Here is a 25,117-nt window from a genome sequence, read left to right on the forward strand (position 1 = left end):
TATACCTCCAGCATAGCAAGTCAAATGATGTTCAACAGTGCCCTCAGCAGCAAGTCAGTGGACAAGCTATAACTGAAAGTCATATCATAGACTCTTAAGCATTTGACAACCTGGCCTTTTTGTTTCCCCTATGAAATTGCGACCTTGCCGGATTCTTCCATGTGGAGGGACAATATTTAAGCACTGCAAAATAGTATAGCGCACGTCTTAGAAGAGGAAAAGCCCCCACAATGTGCTGCTGTGCATTGTGCCCACATGGCCTTATCTTTATAAACAAAATGTGTAATATATTCAAAAGCCAGACTTAAATTACAAAAGGGGAGGAAAAAACATGTTAGAACAACTAGCATGTCCCTTTCCAAAATATTTAAAATTCGTTATGGGATGGGTGATCTCCTGGGAAGTCTCAGTGCTTCACCTTTGTGAGCACCATCTATATCCAATGAGCATCAAGTGTTCCATTCATTGTCATGAGAGATGTGTTTGTGTAAACCACTGCTCATGAAACATGGGTCAATGAGTCTGACTCAAAAATTACACAGCTGAATCCTAATAGCAATATCACAATTTGACTTGCTGTGGAAAATATCTCCTACTTATCAATTGATAAGCTTAAGGGGCTTTCTAATGAATGGTTTATAAGGCACAACACTCGGTGAAGGTTTTGCAAATGGGGTTGCAAGCAGAGTGGGTTTGACCATGGGAAAACTCCATAGTTAAGTGTGCTCGAGTTGGAATAGTACCGGGATAGGCAACCTCTTGAGAAGTCCTCGCGGTTCACCTCTGTGAGCATCATCTAGATCCAATGAGTGCTAAGTGTTCCATTCATTGTCACGAGAGATGGGTTTGTGTAAATCACTACTCGTGAAACATGGGTCAATGAGTTTGACACAAAAACTGCATAGTTGAATCTTGATAGCAATATCACAATTTGAGTTGTTGTGGAAAATATCTCCTACTTATCTATTGATGAGCTTAAGGGGCTTTCTAATGAATGATTCATAAGGCACAACACTTAGTGAAGGTTTTGCAAATGGGGTTGCAAGCATAGTGGATGTAACTTAGTGAAGGTTTTGCAAATGGGGTTGCAAGCATAGTGGATGTAACTTAGTGAAAGTTTTGCAAATGGGGTTGCAAGCATAGTGGATGTAACTAGGAAAACTCCATAGTTAAGTGTGCTCGAGCTGGAGTACTTGTGGGATGAGTGACCTTTTGGAAAGTCCCAATGCTTCACACCCAATGCTTCACCTTTGTGAGCAACACCTAGATCTAATAAGTGCTGAGTGTTCAATTCATTGTCATGAGAGATGGGTTTGTGTGAACCACTATTCATAAAACATGGGTCAATGAGTTTGACTAAAAAATTACGTAGTTGAATACTGATAGCAATATCACAATTTAAATAATTTCAAATTTGGCGAGATAATGAAATCGGGATTTTAATTACTGGACAGACCAAATGTTGAAAAATTCACAACTAGTACAAACGAACTCCAACAACCATGAATGCTTGCAAAGGGCTATACTTGATTGTATAATCCTTTGTTATTTAGTTTTCATCTTCTCAGCAAATTGAATTTAATGTTCTCCTTTATAACCAGCCCCCCTTGAAGGCCTGGTTCAAAATTTTATTCATTCCTGCACTACAACTTATCTGTTTGCCACAAAACAGAGCTAGAGACGTTTGAAGCCAAATCAACAATTAGGTTGCTGCTAGACTTGGCAAATTTGAAGCTTTACAAGACCCCTTATGTTGTGGGAATGGGTGCATAGAACCTGGAATATTAAAAAAGTGGCAGCGAAAATTAATTGTGAATAATTAATAAAGTAAAGGAGAAGAACAAATAAACATTGAAGACACAGATTTACATGGTTAAACTTTAATGCTCAGAGAAAATATTACAATATTTTTAGTATCATAGATTCTTGCTATTTTTAGCTCATTATTTAGAATCTTAGTTGAATGGCCATTTAGGCTCTTATTTTGTATTTTATTAATTAGTTTATTTTTAGTTGTTTATATTTAGACTACTTTTCTTTATTTTGTTAAAAGCTTTTGTAGACGCTATATATTCAGTTGAATAATTAATACAATTAAATTGTTTTTTCAGAGTTTCATGGTAACAGAGAATTGAAATCTTTGGTTGATTTTTTTTGTGGCGAGACATTCAAAATTTGTTTTCACCGATTTGTTTGTAGTTTGCTTCATGAAGAGTGCACGATTATACTGAGAGAGGGGCGGGGGTGAATCAGTATAATAATGATTTTACCAATTTAAAACTTTTTATCAAAATAATAACTTCAAATAACTTTAAATGCTGAGATCAACAATTTCGCACATGAACACAATGTTTACGTGGAAACCCAATGTGGGAGAAAATCACAGCAAATAAATGATTCCAGTCCCTATGTTTATGAGCATCGAATCACTGGAAGCTCCAACTCCCACACTTTGCAGGCTCCGACCTACTGGAAGCACCAACTCCCTTTGTTGTCTTCATGAGCACCCATCCACTATACACAAACTTTTATTCCACCTTGACTGTGTTGCTTGTTTCAACGGATGATGGATCCCTTATAAATCTCTTCACCAAAACTGCTATATTTCTTCCGCCAATCTGAAATTACAATTTTCTTTTTAATCTGATTACAACAACTCCACGCTCACGTCTGAATATATCCTTCGTTATATCCTTTTTATTATTCTTACATATTAAATATACTCCTCTATCTTTTTACTTCACCACACTGCCCCTTATATATATTCCATTTAACATCCATGTTCTTTCTTACTTCTTTTTTGGCTCACTGCTTACCTCACTTCTTCTATCTTTATATTTTCATTTTTTTGTTTGCTCTGGTTCACAGTTCTGTTCTGCTTACTTTCTTTCACACAGATCTTCCAGATTGCTTCCTTTTCTTTTCACTTCTATTATATTAATCTTTCCATTACTTACATTCACATCTTTTCTTTCACATCACTCATTATTAAACTTCTTACATTCCTTTTTTTTAATGCGAACGGATTTTTTGTTCCTTTTATATTTTTTATATTCCTTATGAACAATTGTGACTTATTAAATGGACATTTTAGTTACTTTGCACCTTTTCATAATCCACTGTAATAAATTAATTGTATTTAATTAATTCATGGCTTTAATCGCAACCTTCCATATCTTAGTTTTTAATTTCATTAAGAACAATTTTAGTCTTTATGTTGTGCAATTATTTTGAGCAAATCATTCCTAACTATATTGCCATCGGTGTTAAACTTCTTGCTATGGACGGGTTGCATTCCTTAGATGGGTTGGTGGTTTAATCTTTGTTTTGTCTGCAGACTTGGAGACTCATACCAATAGACACATTCCTTATACAGCATCATTCCTTTCTATACCAATCATTTATTTCCTCTATCAGAAGTCACGGTATGATTGTGGCTATCGTATGTCTTATCTCAGTATGCTGACTCTTATATCGCTTTTGCCCTTTATTGCTGACTTGGACATATTATGAATCAAACATATTATCTTTGATATGTATATCGAAATCACCATCACTGTCAAACTTCCTGTTATCTTTATCGAACTTATGAAGGAGCCGCCTGATTATAAAGTTGACCATTTATCAAATTGTAAACCTGTCTCCATTGTTATCGCTTGAACCATTTGTCTTTCATAGTTGAGCCAGTATACTCACATAGTCACCATTGATAATTGTCTCTGCAGCTCAATTTTTGGCGTTGGGCACTGTCTGATATTGTTGTCAAAGATCTTCGATTATAAGTTTGCTTGTAACAGAGATGCACACTCATAGACGGCTGCCATATATAACAACTTCATACGCTGGTTTATTTGTTCCCGTCTTTGATGTTTTGCATAAACGAATCATCCGTGCTGCCTTCTTTGGTACAGTGTTTTTCAGTATATGCCAAACTTTCGGTGACTTTCATTGCTGTTTATTCAGTAGTATTGCTATGATGTCTTTGTCTTATTACCATATCATTGAATGATATTTATCGCTGGCTTTTGCAGATTTCATGACAACGTGTATCTGAGTTTATATTGATAGTATTGCTGTATACACAGGCCTTATTAATGTCCCTCTTCTGTATAAATATACCTACTGATTTTTATATTGAACTGCCTCAGAGATACTCTGTCTCTTTGCTGTGTGACTCTTTTTGAAGATACTTGCTTAATTTTTCATTGCCGTCTCATAGTCTTAATATTTAATTGTCACTTCCATGCGGTAGCTCTGAAATATTTGCGTCCTTTAAGATCATTACTTATGGCTTTGCTTCTTCTATAGGTGTCACTGCTTCAGGATGAATCATTGTTTATTAACAGCATGTCAAATATTGTTGTTGTCTTTTAATATTAAAATGTGCAATATATGACAGTATTCCTTCATATTGATTTGCTCTTCTTATATATTCTTTATTTTTCTGTTCATGTTTATTTGAAAGATCTCTTTTATAAATCTGGTTGCATATTTCTGTTTTACATGTGCACAAATTTTCTTTCTATCTGCTTGTAAATGTGCTTCATATCTAATATATCTCTTTGCATTGCTCTGTCTATGTCTCAGTTATACTACTTAATTATTACTGATTCGTATTTGAATACTTCATCTTGAAATGCCATCAATCCTATGCGACTTTGGTTATACTACATCTGTTTGTCAGAATGGTGTCTATCACTTCATCTCAATCATTACTTCAATCTGTGTTGCATCTGTCTCTAGAACTGACTTGACATCAATGACAATCTCTCAATAAACTCATTGTTTTTAACATCAATGACAAATTTCCATCACTTCAAACGTGAACTAGGGTTATTGTGAATTTGTGGGTTGGTGTAGTTTCTGAAATTGCTTGTGACTCTAAAATTGTGTGTATTTTTGTTACACACATCAAGGGTTTTTCTAATTCAAAACAAAATTCACAGGTGCCGTTTTCCTCATACTTGTGTGTTTTTTTTGAGCAAAAATTGCATCGTTTTAAAGCTGTAATCTGTATTTTTTTTAAACAAAGGAAAACCCCAGTGTTTGTATTGCATCGATTTTTTGGCATTTACAAACAGCGATTTCAGTAAATAGCATGTCATTTTCAGTGAATTGTGATGAATAAAAACATTTTTTTTGTCTTCTGTAATGTGTAATTTTTTTGTGTTTTAAAACTCACAATTTTCCCACTTATTGTGCATGATTTTTAGCACAACCTGTTCTGATTTTTTGGTGCACATTTTTTTCTGCTATAAAGTTGATATTTTCACTTTTATTGTAGACTTCTGGCTCAGGATTCTTAACACATGACTAGGGTTTTCTAAACCCATGCCTCTGTGAATTCTTTCTAAAACCACACAGGGTTTCTAGGACAGAACTGAGTTGGCTAGTGTTTTCTGGCAAATCTGTGCAGGCATCCATATTTGGAATCAAGGGCAGCTCATATTTCTTGTTTTTTCCTAAAAAAGAGTTCTTTCTTAACAATTTATTTTTTCAGGTTCGTCATAGTCTTTATTTTTTGTGTTTCAGCATGTTCTGAGCAAACTTCTACCTCAATTTTCTTGCCTTGACAAGGTTGACCAACAACCTTACTATTAGTGATGGCATCTTTGACCAACCTTATGTTGGAAGGAAATCAGCAGTTCAATGGTTGCAATTACAACACTTGTAAGTAGCGTATGCTAACATTGCTCAAATATCAATGTTTTGACAAAATTGTTTTCGTTAAAGAAACATGTCCTACTCAAACTGGGTCAGATCAAGGCAAATTTGATGAACATAATTGATAAGCTGTCATGTTCATAAAACTTATATTATGGATGATCAACTCCCTCAGGTGCCCTCCGACAAAAAGCTAAAGAGATGTGTGAACTCTGGAAGGAGCTTCATGAGATGTCTGACAAGAGTCGAGCTTTCTTGTGAAGATTATGCTGTTTTCTATTATGATGGATGAGAAGATGTCTCCCTCAGCATATCTTACGAAGATCAAGGACATCCATGACTAGCTTGAGGCTATTGACTGTAAGATGGAGAAAAAAGATACGGTAGTGATCATGTTTAAAAACCTGTCCCAATCCTGCAAGCATTTCATTGAGATACTCAATATCACTTCTAAGTTCTTTTAGTGTTGATCTGAAGTTTCTTGATGTTTGCAACAAGCTTTTGCAGCAGGATAGATGGAAACAACATTTTAGAAGCAATGCTAGTGTGTACTTTGCAGACCAAGTGGCTTTCATAGCCAAAGTCTCAGACAAGAACAAAGGTAAACCTCTGTGCTCCCAATAGAAAGCACCAGGTTAACTGCAAGCATCTTCAAAGAAGAGTGTTAAATGCATTATTGTCACAACTTTGGTCACATGAAGATAGATCGCAAGAAACAGTTGGCATCGAGACAATCTTCATAGGGATGCTCTTAGCAGAAGGTCCAAGGTGATACACATCTGATCAAGAGTCTGCCTACTATGCCTTCATACCTCTACTTTCAGTCTCAGTACCTTGAGGGTTTGCCTTCCTCTGATTGGCGATTGTTTGGAACTTTGGAATATTGGAGGTGTGTGTGCCCACGCCTTAGGTTTGATAGGAATGCAAATTGAGAAGAGTTGATGGCTTAATTGTTTGGCAAAAAATGAGTGTTAAAGGGTTTGTATCAAGACACTAGAGGATTTTATGCTCTTCTCCAATGAGCTTGAAGGTAAGGGTTGGCGTGATGGCCTGATTGCTTGTCAAGTGAAGATAGTAAGGAGACTTATAGGTTATCGGAGGTTCCGTTAAATAAATGGTTTATCATCCAAAGGTTTCATAAAGTATAAGGTGATTGTTGTAGAGATTGAAAAAGGCCCTTTGGCATTGGGAGGACCTTTTTTCAAAAAATTCAATTTGAGCTTGGCTTATACTTTCAGGGTTTTTCTCATTTGCCACCATTAATGCAGAGGGTCGCTCAATTACCAAAATTCATTCTCCCCTAGTCATTTGATATGAGGGGTCCATTTTGGGTTGGATTTTATTCGCAGTGGCAAATTTTGTGGGTACTATAATACCACAAACTAGGGTGTTTTTACTACTATTTCTAAATCATTTTGAGGAGGTTTGTATTATTATAGGTGGATTTTGTTGTAGATTGTCCCCATGGCATTAAGTACATATTCACACGATTAACTTTGAAACTCACACTGCTTTTCTGTTGGTAGTGCCATTTTGTCCATAATATTGAAACTTTATATTTAGGTTTACTTAATTATTGTGATTGTGCACTATTTGCAGATTCTATCTTTGATTTTATTTTTATGAAAATGGTTCTTAAATGTTTCTCTAATGGTCATTGAGTTAGGATCTTTCCTTTTTATAGTTTGTACTTTTTAGAATGTTTCTTTTTTGTCTCTTGTTTCTGTTTTAGAAATTATGTAATTTTTATTTAAGGAGCTTCTGTCTTCTTTTTTTAATACTGAACATCAATTGATTATCATTTCAGGGTTTTAGTGCAAAGGTTGTCTAATGTTTCCAATAAAATTTGTGGTTTGATTACTGTAGAAAATCTGAGCAATTATTTATTAGTTTTTTGTCCGATTTTTTGAAAACAAAAATCATTGGGTCTTTTTGGCAAATTTTCAAGAACAAATATCATGGTTTCAGCAGATTTCTTTCTAGAGATACAAAGTTCTTTTCTTTTGTGATTTTTCATTAAAAATTGTGGGTCTTGTTTTTGGTGTGGAAGAGTTATGAGCAGCATGATCGAATTTATTCTGGTTGTAAGGGTTTTTCACTTTCTTTTTCTAAAAAAACATGTGGCAGGGTTTACATGATTTTTTTCCTCAAAAATTATGTTCTTTTTAATCTTGGCAGGTTTTACTTGTTTTTTTCCCTTAAAAATCACAAATTTTCTGATGTAAAAGGGGGTTCTGCTTGATTTTTCCCCAAAAATTGTGGTTCTCCTTGTGGCTTTGCTAGTTTTGACGATTTTTTGAAAATGGTGTGTTTTTTACCATTCTTTCCATGACAAGAATGTTTTTGACCATTTTTTCACAAAATTGTGCCTTAAAGTCTTTGACAAAATGTTTTGATAAATTTTCATTAAATTTTGGCTTCTTCAAAGTGTTTTGGGTTGCACCTAGGGTTTTTAGGGTGAACGACATTCTTGCAAACATACTAGAGTTCCGATGATTAATTCATAAAATTGTGTGTGTTTTCAACATTATGTCGTTTGATGATTTTTTCATAAAATCATGGTGCTGTTTTATAGCAGTTTTCTTTTGACATTTGTATTGGCAAAATGTTAATGTTTGGTAGCTTTTGTCGGATAACTTTATGGTTATTCATATAATTATATATGAGATATAATATTATGTGAGATATAAGCTTATTATTTGATATATATATATATATAACATAATTAAGTTATTATTATTAATTATTTGTTTATTAAATAGACATGTCTATTCATTCACCCATGCTCAATATAAATGAAAGGATGTTGCATATGGAAAATATATGCCTGATTACAATTCAATGCTATTACATTTACAGCAGATCCTGGAAACTTAACATGGTATCAGAGCAGGTTGCAGATGTAAGATAAATAGCTTTATTGTAAACCTCATTCTTGACATGGAGCTTAAGAGTGTTTGAGAAAGAACATGAGTATGTACTTGCATATATTTATAAATATAAAGATGTTAGCGACACGCAATATGAATGAAGAGAAGAGGGTCTCACTGGAACCGAGTCAGACGTGAAATTTTAGAAACCATAACTGAGAAGGAATATCCATTCTAAAGGAACATGTTGCAAGGGAGTGCACTATGGTTGTGAGTTTTTCATGACTGGGAAGAGAGATCCCACTGCAAAAATTCTTGTGATTCGCAGGTTGTTACTGTAGTACATAGATTAGAGAAGGCTCTCAGATTGAAATGATATTGAAATGAGTGAATAGATAAATGAGGAATGAATCCTCTCACCTATCTACCACTATAGTGCACAGATGTTAGTAATTTTTGGAAACATGGATATGTATACTAATAGCACAGACCAAAGAGAATTATGATGAATCCCATCTCCCACCGGCACAGAATCATATGAGTCATTTTCCTTGATGAAGTGGAAGGTTGCACATCTTTCTAGTTTGTAATGGATTCTTCACCCTCCATGCATGTATGAGGCAAAAACATGAAATATTCCCTAATCTACTGCATACAAAAATTCAAGATTCCACTGCACCTTTTGCAAATTTTGATGAACGAACACCCTCGACTATGCCTAGGTTGACTCGCTTTTGAATTTGATATTGTGAGTCAACTGCAACAACAACCTTCACATATGAAATGTTAACAATGTCGATAAGGAGGGGATTGCAAATAAACAAGTGTTGTAACATCAACATCAATGAACATTATATGAACTGTTAGACAGTAATGAACACCAATATTCGAATGGAAGAGAGTTTATAAAACAACGAAGCTAAATCAAACATTATAGTGAAAGCGGAAGAAGAAATTATTGCAGATTCATTTTTTTTAAAGCGCCAAAATAAACTGTCATGTTTGAAAAGGATGGGGCATATAATGTAATCCTCCACATCGAGAGTCTTATTTGCACAAAAGGAGTTCTACCTTGCAGAATACAAAGACAAGTACCATGATAACCCCATTGCATATTGGAAATACAATAATAAAATTAGGCGTCTATCAATAAGCCTTCAAGTGGAAGGGTGGAGCCCTTTCTTCATAGTTAAATCTCGAGGATGAAGAAATTACTACAAAATGAAAATGGGCCAAGACTATCGAAGGGTGGACGGATATGGTGAAAAGATAAAATTCTCCTCCATCTGTCATGCCAATTTACATGACACACAAGTGCGAAGGGACCCACCATCATTAAAAGAGTGTTGATATGTATTAAATGACATTGATCCCACCTACATAAGTATGCATTGTTTGGTTCCTTAAACAAAGATATATGTTAGTATGTGCACTTTGATAAACAAATATGTTTTAAGTATTTTGATAACAAATATTTTTTATATACTATAAGAGTTGCCTTGATCTTTTCCTCTGAGAATGTTATTGCAGGGAAAGTGAGATTGAAATTTAGAGGGAGAATAACATTTCATTTGAGGAAATCTTGAAAGAGAGGGAGAAATAGGATGTTATTTGGTTAACCTTCAGTGAACCCGATCTAATTAATTGAGAGAGAGTAAACCATGTTGAGTTGGTTTCTCTAATGTTCAATAAGTTGTCACAGTTATGAGGACTGTGACTATGTATGGGCCTATCCCCTGTGTGCATCATGAGGAAGTGACGACTTCCAAATGATAATCACTTGTATTTGGAGAAGTTGTTGTAAGGTGACGATCTTACAATAACTTGTATTATGAGATAAAATAAATTGAGTAAATGGTGAATGTCTTGTATCTCAACATTTTGGGAGGCCATTACTCTTAGAGTACTTGGTGAATATCATTGATATTTTGGGAGGCCAATACTCTTGATATCAAATGTGGTATCTAAATTTTTTTTGAGTAAGTGGTGAATATCATTGATATTCTGGGAGGCCAATACTCTTGATATCAAATGTGATATCTAAATGTTTTGAGTAAGTGGTGAATATCATTAATATTCTGGGAGGCCATACTCTTGATATCAAATGTGATATCTAAATGATTTTGAGTACTTGGTGAATATCGGATGTCGATATTCTGGGAGACCAATACTCTTGATATCAAATGTGATATCAAATCTTGTTTTTGAGTACTTGATGAATATCGGATGTCGATATTCTGGGAGATCAAGACTCTTGATATCAAATGCGATATCTTACCGTAAGTTTGAGTAATTGATGAATATCATATGCTGATATTCTGGAGATCAATACTCTTGATATCGTATGCGATATTAATGATGGAAATCTTCTGAGATATTACCGATGGTTTAATATTTGTCTTTTGTTTATCCTCCCTTGCTAAGAGGGAGTGTTAATGTTTGGTAGCTTCTGTCGGATAACTTTATGGTTATTCATACCATTATATATGAGATATAATATTATGTGAGATATAAGCTTATTATTTTATATATATATATATATATATATATATATATATATATATATATATATATATATATATATATATATATATATATAACATAATTAAGTTATTATTATTAATTATTTGTTTATTGAATAGACATGTCTATTTATTCACCCATGCTCAATATAAATGAGAGGATGTTGCATATGAAAAACATATACCTGATTACAAGGCAATGCCATTACATTTACAGCAGATCTTGGAAACTTAACGCAAAATTATGGTTCTAGAGTTTTTTGCCAATTTTTTATTAACAAAAATCATTTTGTTTGAAGTTGATCTCAATTTCTGGCTCTGGATGATGGGGGGGATGGCTTGGTTACCCAAGATTAAGTTGTAAGACACTCAATTTGTTCTTGAACTTGGTTGTGTCTAGAAGTTCTGTAGAAAGCAAGAAGCTGATTAGAAGTCTAACCACCGGATCTCTGTAGCAAGCCTATGTCGCAAGTGTTCTGTAGAGGAGTTAACCTTATATGTATTTGTGGCCAAATGACCTGCAAATTATGTCAAGTATTCTGCAGGTTAGTTGGAAGAATGGCCATCAAGGGAGGGTGTTGAAATAATTATGTAATGTTTCTATATTGAATATCAGTTGGTTATCATTTCAATTGTGTTGAATTTGCGATTGAACCTATGAACAAGGGGAAAAATGGGTTAAATGGTTTTGGAAGGCTGCCTTAGTTCTCTTAGATGGCTTGTTTTGGCCTAAAACTAGTTGGCCACTTTAGAAGTGTGTAATTCCTTAAGTGTAGGCGTAATGGCAGTGTGCAAGAGGTGTGAAGGAGATCCTCAGCAAGCCTGATGAAGGGTCAGCAATGCTTCACAATGGAGGAAAGATGGACTAAAACATATGGCTTGGGAGAGATGTAAGGAGTAGTTGGGAATTAAAATTTGTAGTTATCATGAAAGATTTGCTCAAAAGTATTAGAGTGGAAGAAATATGAGAAGATTTAAAAAGAGAGCCAAGAGAGATAGATAAGGTTAGTGAAATTGTTTTTTAAATTAAAGTGGTGAAGAAGTAGTTATAACAATGGTGTAAGGCCATAAAGACATGGTTTTGGTTGATTTTTTATGAGAGATGTTAGGGTGCCTATACTAGTGCCTAGGGATGCTGGTGCATTAGTGTCCATGAGGATGGAGCATTGGAATTGACAAGGGATGGTTTGACAACAGCTGAGGGATCACGGTTTGCTTGCATGGAAAATCAGTGATGGGATTTAGGCCTGCAAATGAGCAAAAATGGCAACTGAAACATGACTAGGGAAGGACAACTAAGAGTGAAAACTGCCGAGTACATAAATTTAAACTCTATGCTAGACATTTGGTGTAATCTGATAATTTCCTTCTGAAACACATCTGGCAGTTGGAGGCATAAACTGTCTTCTTTCAAAGAAAAAAATGAGCAATATTAGAAAGTCTGTCCTAGTCTCATAGTTAGAATAAAACCCTCTCATCCTTGGTAGTTCCATTACAACAATGACAAGGATGCCCTCGCATGGTCTGTTTGGCACTCATAGCTGAACCCTGTATTTTAACTCCTTCCTTTGCTAGTTGGTGTCCACAATTCTAGCAATATCTCTGTTAGTGAAAACCAACAATTCCCCTCATCAACTGTCTTCTTTCAAAGTCTTCTTTCAAAGAAGAAAATGAGCAATATTAAAAAGTCCTATCCTAGCCTCATACCTAGGATAAAACTCTCTCATCTTTGGTAGTTCAATTACAAAATTCATAAGGATGCCCTCCCATGGTCTTTTTGGCACTCATAGATGAACCCTGTATTTTGACTCCCTTTGTTATTTGGTATAATTTACACAGAGTTCACAATTCTAGCAATATCTCTGTTAGTGAACGCCAATAATTTCCTTCATTTGCTGCTGCTAGGGCTTATGAAGAACAAAATGGAAACCACTGCCATGCAAGTGTTTCTTACATTTCGATGCAACTCCCAAACAGGGGATTTTAACATGCATCCATGGATCATTGCTTTGTTGAAGGATGGTTATTCAGAGTAAAGTGCAATAAATGATCATTGCATTGGTGCGTGGCTAACCCATAGCTCTCAGCAATATTTGTAGATTGCTGAGCAAGAGTTGACTCATTAGTTGGCATGTAAGTTCTGATTAATTAAAGTGGGAAGGGCCTGAACTGATAACCAAAAAGTAACATTAAGTCTTAAACAGATAGCCCAAAAAGATCAAGTGCAGTGACTCAACCACAAAATGATTATAACCAGAACCAACAGCAATAGCGAAACAAATATCGAAAGCTTTAAACTGAACCAAGCTGGGTCAAAACAAAAACCCCAGCCAACTAAAAGAGTTTTAGATAGGCTAAACCGCCACCAACAATAAACATGAAAACCAAAAACTTTCTAACCAAAAAGACCATGGCAGACCGAACCAGCAACCACAACCAAGCACTGCACTGCACCAACCAGCAACTGCCCAGCAGAAAAACCAGCATCATGAACCAGCACCAAAAACCAATCACGAGACACCAAAGCATGAACCAACCAATTTTGCAGCTCCTTGAGTTGGTCCAGCAAGGAAAGCTTAGGGCAAGCAAGCTTGAACTCGCTAAATCCCTGGGAGGTTTCTCGCTGACCTTCAGTCTCCTCTTTCCTTTTTCTCTTTGCCGCTCTCTCCTTGAGTTGCGCTTTCAACCTCCCACTTTCCTCTTCCATCGTGGTCTAGGCTTGAAATCTTTGGAATGCTAGATTATTTGGGCCTGTACCTTCTTAATAGACACTAAGGCCTTTATCACTTCGTTTCGCTCTTCCTTAGGGGCACTTTGTTTTTGATATCCTCCACTTGTTCCTCCAGCTTCTCCTAGCTATTGAGCTTGTCTCCCAGCTCTCGACCCACTTCCCACCAGACCTCATCCCTATGGCCAGACCTCCAATCGACAGATTTCCTCTCTGTTTCAGCAATTGCCTCCAGTCTGTTAATCTTTCTATGGGCTATGTGCATTTGAAAAAGAAGTCACTTAGCCACTGCTGTCTACCTGTTATAACAAGAGGCCATCTCCGTAGAGTGAAGGGTTAGAGTGTCCAAATATTAATTGTGCCATCTTTTTTCGAAACCGGACCAAGCGAGGGCTCTCTAGACACCTGGGGATCATCTGGGTAGCCTAAATGCGCCATGGGGTAGGTGGGTACATTGTAGAACCTAGGGAAAGAGTAGTAAAAAACTAGGATGAATTCTTCGGGTTCCAATCAGTTTCAGTGGCAGAGGAGCCTTTCTCCGAGTCCTTCGAGACTTCGGACCTCATGCTTTTTGTTCTTGGCTTTACGAGGAGGTAGAGTTTTAACCCTAGAATCAAAGGAATTCTTGGGAGTAGCAGGAGTGCAAGATTTTCTCACTGTGGAGGAAATATCCTTGAATATCTACTTGTTTAGCTTAGGGGCAAGGTGAGGGGAGGACTGGAGGGTCATATTTCAATGGAACTCATGTAAAAGCCCTTAATGTTTTGGCAGGGAGCCTTTCGCTTTGCATTTTTCGACAGATAGAGAAAGGGAGGAGTATATTCAAAAGGGAAAGCAAAATAAATTATATTTGTGAAAATGATTCAACATAGGGAAAATGTGGGAGTGATACCTTTTGTACCTTCCTTTGCAGGTGAAAAGTTGGATGAGAACCTTCACCAGGGCCTTCCAAATCTCTTCGATCGCCTCTCTGTTAAACCCATGATGTAATTTAGGGATTTTTTTTTACCTGGCTCCATAAACCACTACAGAGTGTCCTTGAAAGACATTTTGGTGTTTCTCGGAATCTTGACCCCTTCCATGCTCAGCCCAATGATGATAGAGATGGACTCCGAAGCGATGGCAAATGTAACACAACCCACTGTGACCTTACCACCATCCCATGACTCCACAATTTAATGAGAAAGCTCTGGATAATAGCCTTTCATGCCCGTGATATAATTTGTTAAATCACCCATGTCAAGGATCTCCCAGTGCTCCTTGTCATTCTGGTACTCTCCCCATTCATTAGGCTCAATCTGATAAGGGTCTCCTCTCATCCTTTGGTTCTGATGAGCGAAGTAAACACACAGCTTCAAGAACTCACAAACAGACAAACACCAAGAAAGCAAAAGCCAAGCTTTTCTTTGCTATCACATTAAATTGTAAAACCAAAATGGCATTTGAGCTCATAAAAATGCTTTGGCAAATGAACCCTATAAAGAGTAATAATGGCAAGTCCATTAATGTGTGATTTCAGCGCGATCATGACCAATCGCTTGGTACGCCTCCACAGGGAGCCTTCCCAAATTTTCAATTCTACCGTAAATTTCACCATGCTTGCCAACCTATCCGTGACATGATTGCCCTCTCGACAGGGGGCACATTTTATATTCCTTCTAATAGTTAAAACTGGATTACTAAAGGCTCTCAAGTTATCGAGAAGCCCCCATTGACTACCAATCTCCCTGTCATAGGAAGACGGGGTGGTATCTTGGTTAGTAGGATGCAGGGTCATCATATTCTCCTTCACATTTTGGATAAGCCCCATGCTGACTGATTTTGCATTTTTACATTTGTCCCTGAAGATCCTGTTATTGCGTTCCCTCCAGAAGCACTAATTGCCATATAAAAGGCACTGTTCCATAGCTCAGTGATAAAGGGATGGGGGAAGAGGATCTCCAAGAATTGAAGACCTCTTTAGGGTCAAAGGCTCTCAAGTTATCGAGAAGCCCCCATTGACTACCAATCTCCCTGTCATAGGAAGACGGGGTGGTATCTTGGTTAGTAGGATGCAGGGTCATCATATTCTCCTTCACATTTTGGATAAGCCCCATGCTGACTGATTTTGCATTTTTACATTTGTCCCTGAAGATCCTGTTATTGCGTTCCCTCCAGAGGCACTGTTTCCATAGCTCAGTGATAAAGGGATGGGGGAAGAGGATCTCCAAGAATTGAAGACCTCTTTAGGGTCATTATTCCAACACCAATACACTTTGAACAGGCACATTATTCTTTGTCTGACTTCCCAAGCAAAAGGGCAGGAGAAGAAGATTTGGACAATAGACTCTGCATCATTTTCACATAGAACACACCTATTAACAATCTGAATACCTCTTTTTTGGGGATTATCAAGATTGAGAATCTTGTTAGGGCAGACAGTCCAATTAAAGAACATAACTTTAGGAATGGCTTTATTATCCCAAATCCTTCTCCAGTCAAATAGGGTTGGCCAATTAGGAACTAAAAGGTTCGAAACCTGTTTTAATAGTATAATCTACTGATTTGGAATTCTTCCATATCTCTTCATCCATTTAGTCCAATCTACGAAACCTTAAGGTATTCAGACAAATTAAAAGTTCTGAAGCAACCAGTTTCAAAGCAGCGTCAAACCAGTTGATGTCAATCTTCCAGTTCACCGCGTAGTTCTTTCTTTCCTAGTAGTCCCTAACCTTGAACCCCAGTCTATTGGTAATCTCCTCCTTTAGAACCGAAACATAGGGTGAAGGTCAAAAGCAGGCATATCTGACCAAACATTCCCCAGAAATCCACTAGAGCCCCATTTCCCCATTTCGCACCTGCCAAGAGGAACCTTAAGTGAGGAGGGGTCTTTTTCAGATTATTCCAAACAATTGATCCTTGTATAAGGGGGTTCTTCAGCAAGCTGATCCCATTCCCATTGTTGGGATACTTTCCTCTTAAAATCTTGGCCCATTCCAAATCTGACTTCATCACATTCCAACCAATCTTTGATATGAAGGATAAGTTCATAAGGTGGGAGTCCCTTACATTCAGGCCTCCATGATCCTTAAGAGAGCAGATTGTTTCCCATTTGACAAGTGAGAGGCTTTTCTCGTCTATTACCCCAGCCCAAAGGAAATTTCTTTTGATAGCATCCAACTTTTTGGTCCAAAGAATTGACATACGAAATAGGGACATAATATACTGCTGAGTAGTGTTGAAAAACTGCTGTGAGCATCTGGAGTTTCCCAAGACCGTTTCACATTTGACAAGCGAGAGGCTCTTCTTGTTTACCACCCCAGCCCAAAGGCAATTTCTTTTGATAGCATCCAAATTTTTGGTCCAAAGAATTGGCATATGAAATAGGGACATAATATACTGCTGAGTAGAGTGTTGAAGAACTGCTGTGAGCATCTGGAGTTTCCCAACATTACTAAGGAGAGCTCCTTTCCAAGCTGCAAGTTTTGACCGAATCCTTTCCCACAAGCTAACCCAAACATTATTATCCACTCTGGCCGAAGTTAAGGGCATACCAAGGTAAATCGTGGGAAGGGTGGCAATCTGGCAATCAATATCAAAGCAATTCTATCTTGGAGCCTCTGGGGGGTATTGAAAAAGTACAAAACACTTTTAGCCAAACTCAGTTTTTGACCCCAAGCAAGGGCATAATCCTCCAGAATGTGCTTCCAAGCTTTAGCTTCAGCTATAGTAGCTTCTCCAGCCGTCAGAGTGTCATCTACAAACTGCTGGTGTGAGACATCTCCATCATAGAAGAGGGTTTAAATCCTTTTAGTACCAGCATCCACCATTCTGCTAAGATTTCTGCCAAGAACATCAGCTAAAATGGTAAAGAGATAGGGAGATAAAGGAACACCTTGTCTTAGTCCACCAGAAATACTGAAGAAATCCTTTGGGGAGACGTTGACCAGCACGGAAAACATGGGTGTTTTGAAGCATTCCTCCATCAGCTGAAGGATTCTCCCTCTAAATCCAACTTTCTTTAGGACCTCGATAAGAAAGTTCCATGAGACCATGTCATAAGCTTTGGAAATATCAAGCTTAAGTATCATACTTTTCTTTTTTTTCTTTGTCCATAGTGTGAATCACTTCATGAACAGTAAGGATAGGATCCGTTATTTGTCTCCCAGGGACAAAGCCTTTTTGTTGAGGGTGGATCAAAGCCATTATGTTGATTACAAAGTAGGCGAACAATAAATTATTAACAATACAAATACATATTCTTTTAATACTGCAGATTATTGCCTAATTTACCTGGATCTTTTAGGTGTTATGTCTTAGGTTTCACACTTTCAGCTCGGTGTAAGATAATATATCCTTGAGGGAAGACTGCATAAAAGTGTCAATATTTCATTCTATTAGGGTGGATCTTTGATTGCTTTGATCATTCATTGAAGAAATCATTTGATAATATTTTGTCATTATTTACATGTTGGCTTTCTTGCTTGCTCATAATGCAATAGAGAAATATAGAAGCAAGATAAACCCTGTTGTGAATCAGTTTGAACTTTATTTAATCATGTTAGTTATATGGAACTTGGTTGTTATTAAGATAGTTGTAGTAGTTTACACAAATAATCCACCAATGTCTTCAACTGAGTGGTTCTAATTTCTCTTCATGGCAGATGTTTTTGATTAACAAAGCTGGAAGAACATCTCTGATATAGAAATATTGTTTGCATTTTTGCAGGTTGCATTTTACTTTGGTCACTACTGCTACAGTTTGCTGTTGGATGATGTGAGTAGTCTTTCCTGTTATGTATTGCTACATATTCCCAACTATTGTGTTGGACATGCAAGTTCACAGTTATCATAAGATTATTATTATAGGAAAGAGCAATTTTACCTTTATTGATTATTATAAATCATCGTGGAATAAAACATCAATGCTTCACCATGTTTCTAGTATCCACAATTTCATTGAGATGATAGTTCTATTCTGACGTTCACTTTTTGTTTATTGCAGGTGGGCAATTGTCTATTTAGCACAACTAAAACCTCTGATTGTACCTATTTTGAGTGATACTGAATGAGAAAATTGGAAGACATAAATATGGAGGCAGCACTTTTCAACTTTGATATGTTTGGCTGTGAGTGGATGCACCATCATCATATTCGAGTTTATGCTGCATTAGGTATATTCACAAGCTCAACAAGTGCAGAAGATTGCCAGGCTCTTATTGTGGACAGTCCTCAATTAGTTGTGTTCAATTTTAGTTTTATTCCCCATTTTATATTGTAGTTCTGTAGTTCAAAGATTTCCTTAGCTTGCTTGATAGGAGAACACACATAAAAAGTTTATGTTCAATTGTGTATTGATCTTAATCTATTAATTATTCAGGCTCTGCATTGGTTTTGATATCATCTCATTTAGTTGTATTTGTTTACTTATAGCTGGTCTCTCATTGATCTTAAACTCTTTATCTTTGAAGTGCATATGTGATTTTGGAAGGCAAGCTATTTTTTGGTTACCGTTTCCAGTTGACTAATTTTTGACAAAATTTCCAAAAACTAAATAAACAAAGTTAAGTTTCCAAAATAATCTCTCATTTGTATGAAGGTGTAAAATTATTTTAGTTTGCCATAAACTAGTAGGGTTTCATGGGGATGTGCTGCTTCTTTTGGAAATGGGGAATTGCTGGAGACGTGGGGATGGTTGGCTAACCTTCCTGCTCCATCTGTCTACTACCACCACCACTAGGCAGGAGATGGAATGTTTCCAGTAAAAGAGGATATGTCTATCATGCATCTCTCTTGTTTGGGACCAAGGATGTCTCCCTCAAGGTGATGTATTCCCTGTTAGGTTTGTTGGAAAGTCTTTTAGATGCCCTTGAGACTGTAGGGAAACTCTCATACATCTCAGGGGTTTTTGAGATTGTCAATTTTATCTTGTGCCAAACACCTTCAAAACACTAAATAATAATTAAATTCTTCTTGATGTTTATACCCCAACCCTTTTCATAAATTGTATGGGCCTCAGACCTAAAGTAACCCATGAGAACTATAAATATGTCTCACGCTCTCTCCAAGTCACAGTCAAAGATTAGAAGATTGAGAAAGGTTGAAAGTTAATAGCAAGTGAGAGCAAGCAAATCATAGTGTTCTAAGGAATTGAGTTGCACGACAATAGCTGTGTTCCATGGGGAAGCACCCCTACAAAAATGGCATTTTAGGAAACAAGGGCATCCCTACGATTTAGTGATGGCTAGACCTTTGCCACCACTGAGGAGGAGACATCCTTGTCTCTGTCTTCGAGATGTCTCCCCTATTTGGGATGTTGAGGGGACTTGTAGACATCCCCAAGATTTAAGGAAACTCCTCGGTGTCTCATGTGGTTGTCCCTTGTGCTAGATGGATGTGCTTGAATCCAACACTAAAGGTTTACAGGCACCACCCACATCCTAAGATGCCCATAATAACTATAAATACATCTCTCACACACTCACTCCAAATCAACTATCAAATCTTGAAAATATCGTGCAAGGCTGCAAGCTACATAGCAAGAGAGCATTAGATCACTATCAAAGCTTGAATGTATTGAGCAAGGTTGCAAGTTAGCAAGATAAAGCATTGGCGATAGGGGAAGCAATAGTAAGAGGAAGAACACGTGTCAAGCATTCAAGTGTTTGTCAATCCTTTAAGGTAAGCCACAGTATGCTATCTTTTGATATTTCTATTGCACATTTCCAAATGGCCGAATCTGAAATTAATGCTTCTATGCTAGTTTTTAATCTTTGTATTCAATGCAAATATACACTAAATTGTTCATAGAATTGTACATGGTTATAAAATGAATTAATGGAGTTCTGTTGAACTGAGAGAATCCTTAAAACAATATTAAGGGGTTTCAGTACTATGTTTTCACTTGGTTTTTGAATGTGTTTACTAAAGCTTAAATTACCCAGTTTCACATATTTATGCACAACTTTGTATAAATTAATGAATCATTAAATAGCTATTAATATTAAATTTTTAATGCTAGTCAAAATATGATTTTGTATTTTTTACCTCTGCGCTTCATTTTACTTGATGTAGGAAAAACAAAACTAGTATCCTTGTTAGAAGGTTGGAGAACAAAGATTTCTATTTGTGTATGCTCAACTTTTGCACTTTGTGCGATCTAGAATAAGAAAAACAAAAAGGGAATCCTTAAATTCCTTCTTAATGACAATAACATGTACCGTATAAAATTTAAATTCATTTTCGTATGTCATTACCGCTAGTTCTGACAACATGAATTATGGAGAGCGTTATTAGGGGTCCATGGAGGTTGGACTTTGAGCCTCCGTGTGTAGGGAGATGTGGGCATGGGAGTAGTAGTTATCACGAAAAATTTAACATATTGTATGATTGCCAAGATAATCGATATTAAATTGAGGAGATGGTCTCCTAAAACAAGAGATGCAATGTGTTAGAGTTCCTGTTGATAATTGGAGAAGAAGGGAAATGAAGATTTATAGGTAGAAAGGAATGATATGAAGAGAGAGCTTAAAAAAGAATGATATGTTATTATAAGGACAAATGAAGGTAAAATAATAGAGAGAGTTGAAGGGAATTTAAAAAATATTAATAATTATATTATTTTAAGGAATATATAAATAACAATATAAATTATATTATATGAATAAACTAGTCATTTCTACCAATTAAGTTATAAGTTGAAATATTTGATTTAAAAAATAAAATGTTGGTTATTTAATTTAGACTACCAAAATATCTAATTAGTTTGAGGGATAGTATTAGTTTTACAATTTGTAAAATGGTATAAAAAAATTAAGATAGATTGTAAAATAGTAGTTAGTAAAATATAGTGTAAACTTTAAAAAAATAACATTTTACAAATGATAAAAATAAACATCAATGTTTTTTTTTTTTAAAAAAAAAGGGGTAAAAGCTTTGACCTGGAGCTATGAACCAGTGAGGCCAAAAACGGGGGACCTCATCCCCATGAGATTAGAACCTTGATGGCAAGGATAACAACACAACAACTTAATCATCACAACATGCCACTATTAAAATAAACATCAATGTAAAACAAACACTATATTTAAAATAAGAAATATAAAACATTTAATTATATATTTCAACTTGGTAAGAAAAATAAATAGTGATAATTAATATTGATTAGACATTCATTTGTGAGGTGGAAAATAAAAATGATTTTTTTTTGAAAAGTTAATCCACTTGTCACAAATGTGGAAAATATGAAGTTGTAATTAATGCATTCAGTAGTAATGAATGATAGACTTGTTAGAAAATATTTGTATTTTCTTATAAATGACAAAAATAAACATCAATGTAAAACTAATAAATATATTTAAAATATAAAATATAAAATATTTAACCTAGATAGTGATAATTAATATTGATTAGACATTCATTTGTGAGGTGGAAGAGAAAAATGATTTTTTTTTAAAAAGTTAATCCACTTGTCACAAATGTGGAAAAGATAAAGTTGTAATGAATGCATTCATTAATGCATGATAGACTTGTTAGAAAATGTTTGTATTTTTGTTGGAGATTACCAAAAATAGTATGGTCCAATAGAATGAATGAAAAATGTGATTTATAAAATAATAAAAAAATAGAAAAAGATATAAACATTTGAAGTTTCTTTTAATCTTTTAAATTCTATGAGTTGATTGGTCAATTGAATTGAATGATTTCAATACTTTCCTGCCTTTGGCAGGAACTAATAAGAGCTACAAAAGCTTTTACTTGAAAACGATAAAAGTGATAACTAATAAAGCAAAATCTTAACAAAAAGGATTAAGAGAATTTGTGAAGTGTTTGAACATAAAATACTAAATATAACAACAATACTTTAATACCCTCCTTTAATGCGCAGTCTACTAATTACACCAAATTTACTTCCAAATTTTACAAATTTGCTAGGATTGAAACTTGGTAAGAATGTTTACAATTTGATCCACCTCACATGCTGCTTTTTACTATTTCCTTTATACTTTCCTTTTGTTGAGAAAAGAGCTTTTATTTGTTACATTTTGTCTTTCCATGTGATTGTACATTTACCGACAACAAAAACATATCTAGAAGTGGATTTTGTCATCAAGAAAACCTACTTTCTTTGAATTTATGAACCCAACAGGCCTAAGATCTGGATTTTGTCATCAAGAAAACCTACTTTCTTTGATTTTGTGAACCCAACAGGCCTAAGATCTTCACTAATATATGAAATGCGAAGTCAAGTGTCTGTTTGTCGCTCAATGCTCATTTTGTTACAACCAATGTTTTTCTTTTGGGGTTGTAATGGATTTTGAAATGAAACTCATAACATTGCTCAAACATTGTCTAGTAGCTTAAGATAGATAAGGTTGTGATGTCAATATCAGGATTTAACTGTGTGATTTTGAGTCAAACTCATTGACCCATGTTTCATGAGTAGTGATTCAACATGAATCCATCTAGTTGATAGACAAGGTTGTTTGCTAGTTCCTTGATTGGTGACTAATGTATTACCTTTGAGTTTGGCTAAAAGCTTCAACTCTTTCTCCAAAGTCGTAGAAAAGATTTTATAATATGTCATCTAAACATGTCAGACAAACCTTTGTCATGTTTAGATTGAGAAATTAAAATATTGTCACTTGTTTGCCAAACTTCACCTACATAATATTGTTGGAGGCCTAAATTAATCATGTCAAAAGCTATACTCATAAAATGTTTGATTTGTTTAATCAAATGCACCTCACTACCTACAAGGATTGTTGTGCCCTAGATTTTCTAACCCAGAACACAATAGTCTTTTTTATTAAAATCTTTTAATGATAGAAGTACCTCTTTCTTTTTTTAATTTATTATAAAAAAATAATATTAGAAAACTAGAAATAGAAATTGAAAAAGAGATAATATCCATTTTCTTTTCTAAACTAACCTAACATGCTTTATTAAACCATATCTCACATTATGAATAAGGTCTTTTAATGACTAGCATTGTGTTGTTTAAAATATCTTAACAAAATCGTAAATAGTGCATAAAGAAACTTTATTTCTCCTTTATCTTATTCTTACAAATAAAATAACACCTCCTTCAAAAGTAGTATTCATTCCCTTTATTAATTAGATTAAGGAAAAACATTCACACCTAACAATTTAAAATTTGAAAGGATGTGCTTATACAATAATCACTAACAACAACAAAAAGCCTTTTTACGAATGCAACTTTTAAAACTAACTTCCTTTATCAATGACATTAACAAAAAATCCATTACAAGGTGGGAGACCCTCCAATCTATTTTACAACAAAGATTTATTTAGTTGTCGAGGATACTAATATCAATCCTTGCCATTATAGTCTTTCCATAGAACATCAACATGATATATCAACAAAACTGAGTCTAATATGAAACTATATCAAATGTTATGATGGGCTTAAGGTGGGGCTTCACACCGCATAATACCCTTTCAAACCAATTAACCATCATGAAATCATTTAAAATATTCAATCATCATCAGAAGGTAAATCATATAAAAATTAGGTGCATAATTTGTAAAAACACTTGTCAAGATGCATGCATAATGATGTTAACAGAAGTTCAATAATCACCCATTAGAAGGAAGCACTACATTCTGTGTTGCCAATATAGCCTAAATCATACACTAACATAGTAGTTAAATATCATACATTAATATTACGATGCAAACTCTTCTTAGTCTAATGCAAATTGCATCTATAATTCCTAATGATTCTCTCAAAGGTAGATGTCAAATTATTTTTCTCTATTAACCATCAATAATCCCTGATGAAGTAGGCAGTACCCCAAAGTCCTCAACATATGTTATGCTCTAATACAATGACACATCAAGCCTTCACTCAATAAGTCTAACCACATCAACCTAATGTAATTGGATAAGATATCCAATAATGGAAAGTAATGAAAATCTATATCAACCTCAAATAGGTCACCACAATTAATCAATTGATGAAAGAAATAACATACAAGGAATCCTAGAAATCTTCTTAATGACAACTCTATGAAAATTTGCACATGGAGATCAATACATGATTCGCAACAACATACTCAAGGAAAGCCATCACTTATCTCTTAACTACAACATCTCATCTCACATACTTAATCCTTCAATCCCTATAACAAGGGTACATTCACACAATTAGAGTTTTGTTAAGTGCATAAGAGGAGGGGTCCTACATCCTCCCCACTTGTTTTCAACTTCCTCCTAGATAAGCAAGGTAGATAAGATAATTTTATTAATGTCCAACAAAAGACCACAACGTGGGTCTATGGGACTAGAAGCTTACACCAAGAAGAAAGCAGACAAATGGAGCACCAAACGGT

The 25,117-nt window shown here is 35.4% G+C and overlaps 1 protein-coding gene across 1 annotated transcript in view; it reads left to right on the forward strand.

The window, feature by feature from the left end:
* Positions 1-19,166, forward strand: part of LOC149565263 (V-type proton ATPase subunit e1-like) — a 29,204-nt gene extending 10,038 nt beyond the window's left edge. The window contains exons 2-3 of the mRNA XM_089818815.1: positions 18,493-18,540; positions 18,769-19,166. Of these exons, the coding sequence (XP_089674941.1) occupies positions 18,493-18,540; positions 18,769-18,835 (115 nt within the window). The 3' untranslated portion in view covers positions 18,836-19,166. The remainder of the gene's footprint in view (positions 1-18,492; positions 18,541-18,768) is intronic.
* The last annotated feature ends 5,951 nt before the right edge of the window (positions 19,167-25,117 follow it).

Source organism: Cupressus sempervirens, chromosome 3 (genome assembly GCF_028749045.1).
Source record: "Cupressus sempervirens isolate cs-2001-9-10 chromosome 3, ASM2874904v1, whole genome shotgun sequence".
NCBI classification, from domain to species: domain Eukaryota; kingdom Viridiplantae; phylum Streptophyta; class Pinopsida; order Cupressales; family Cupressaceae; genus Cupressus; species Cupressus sempervirens.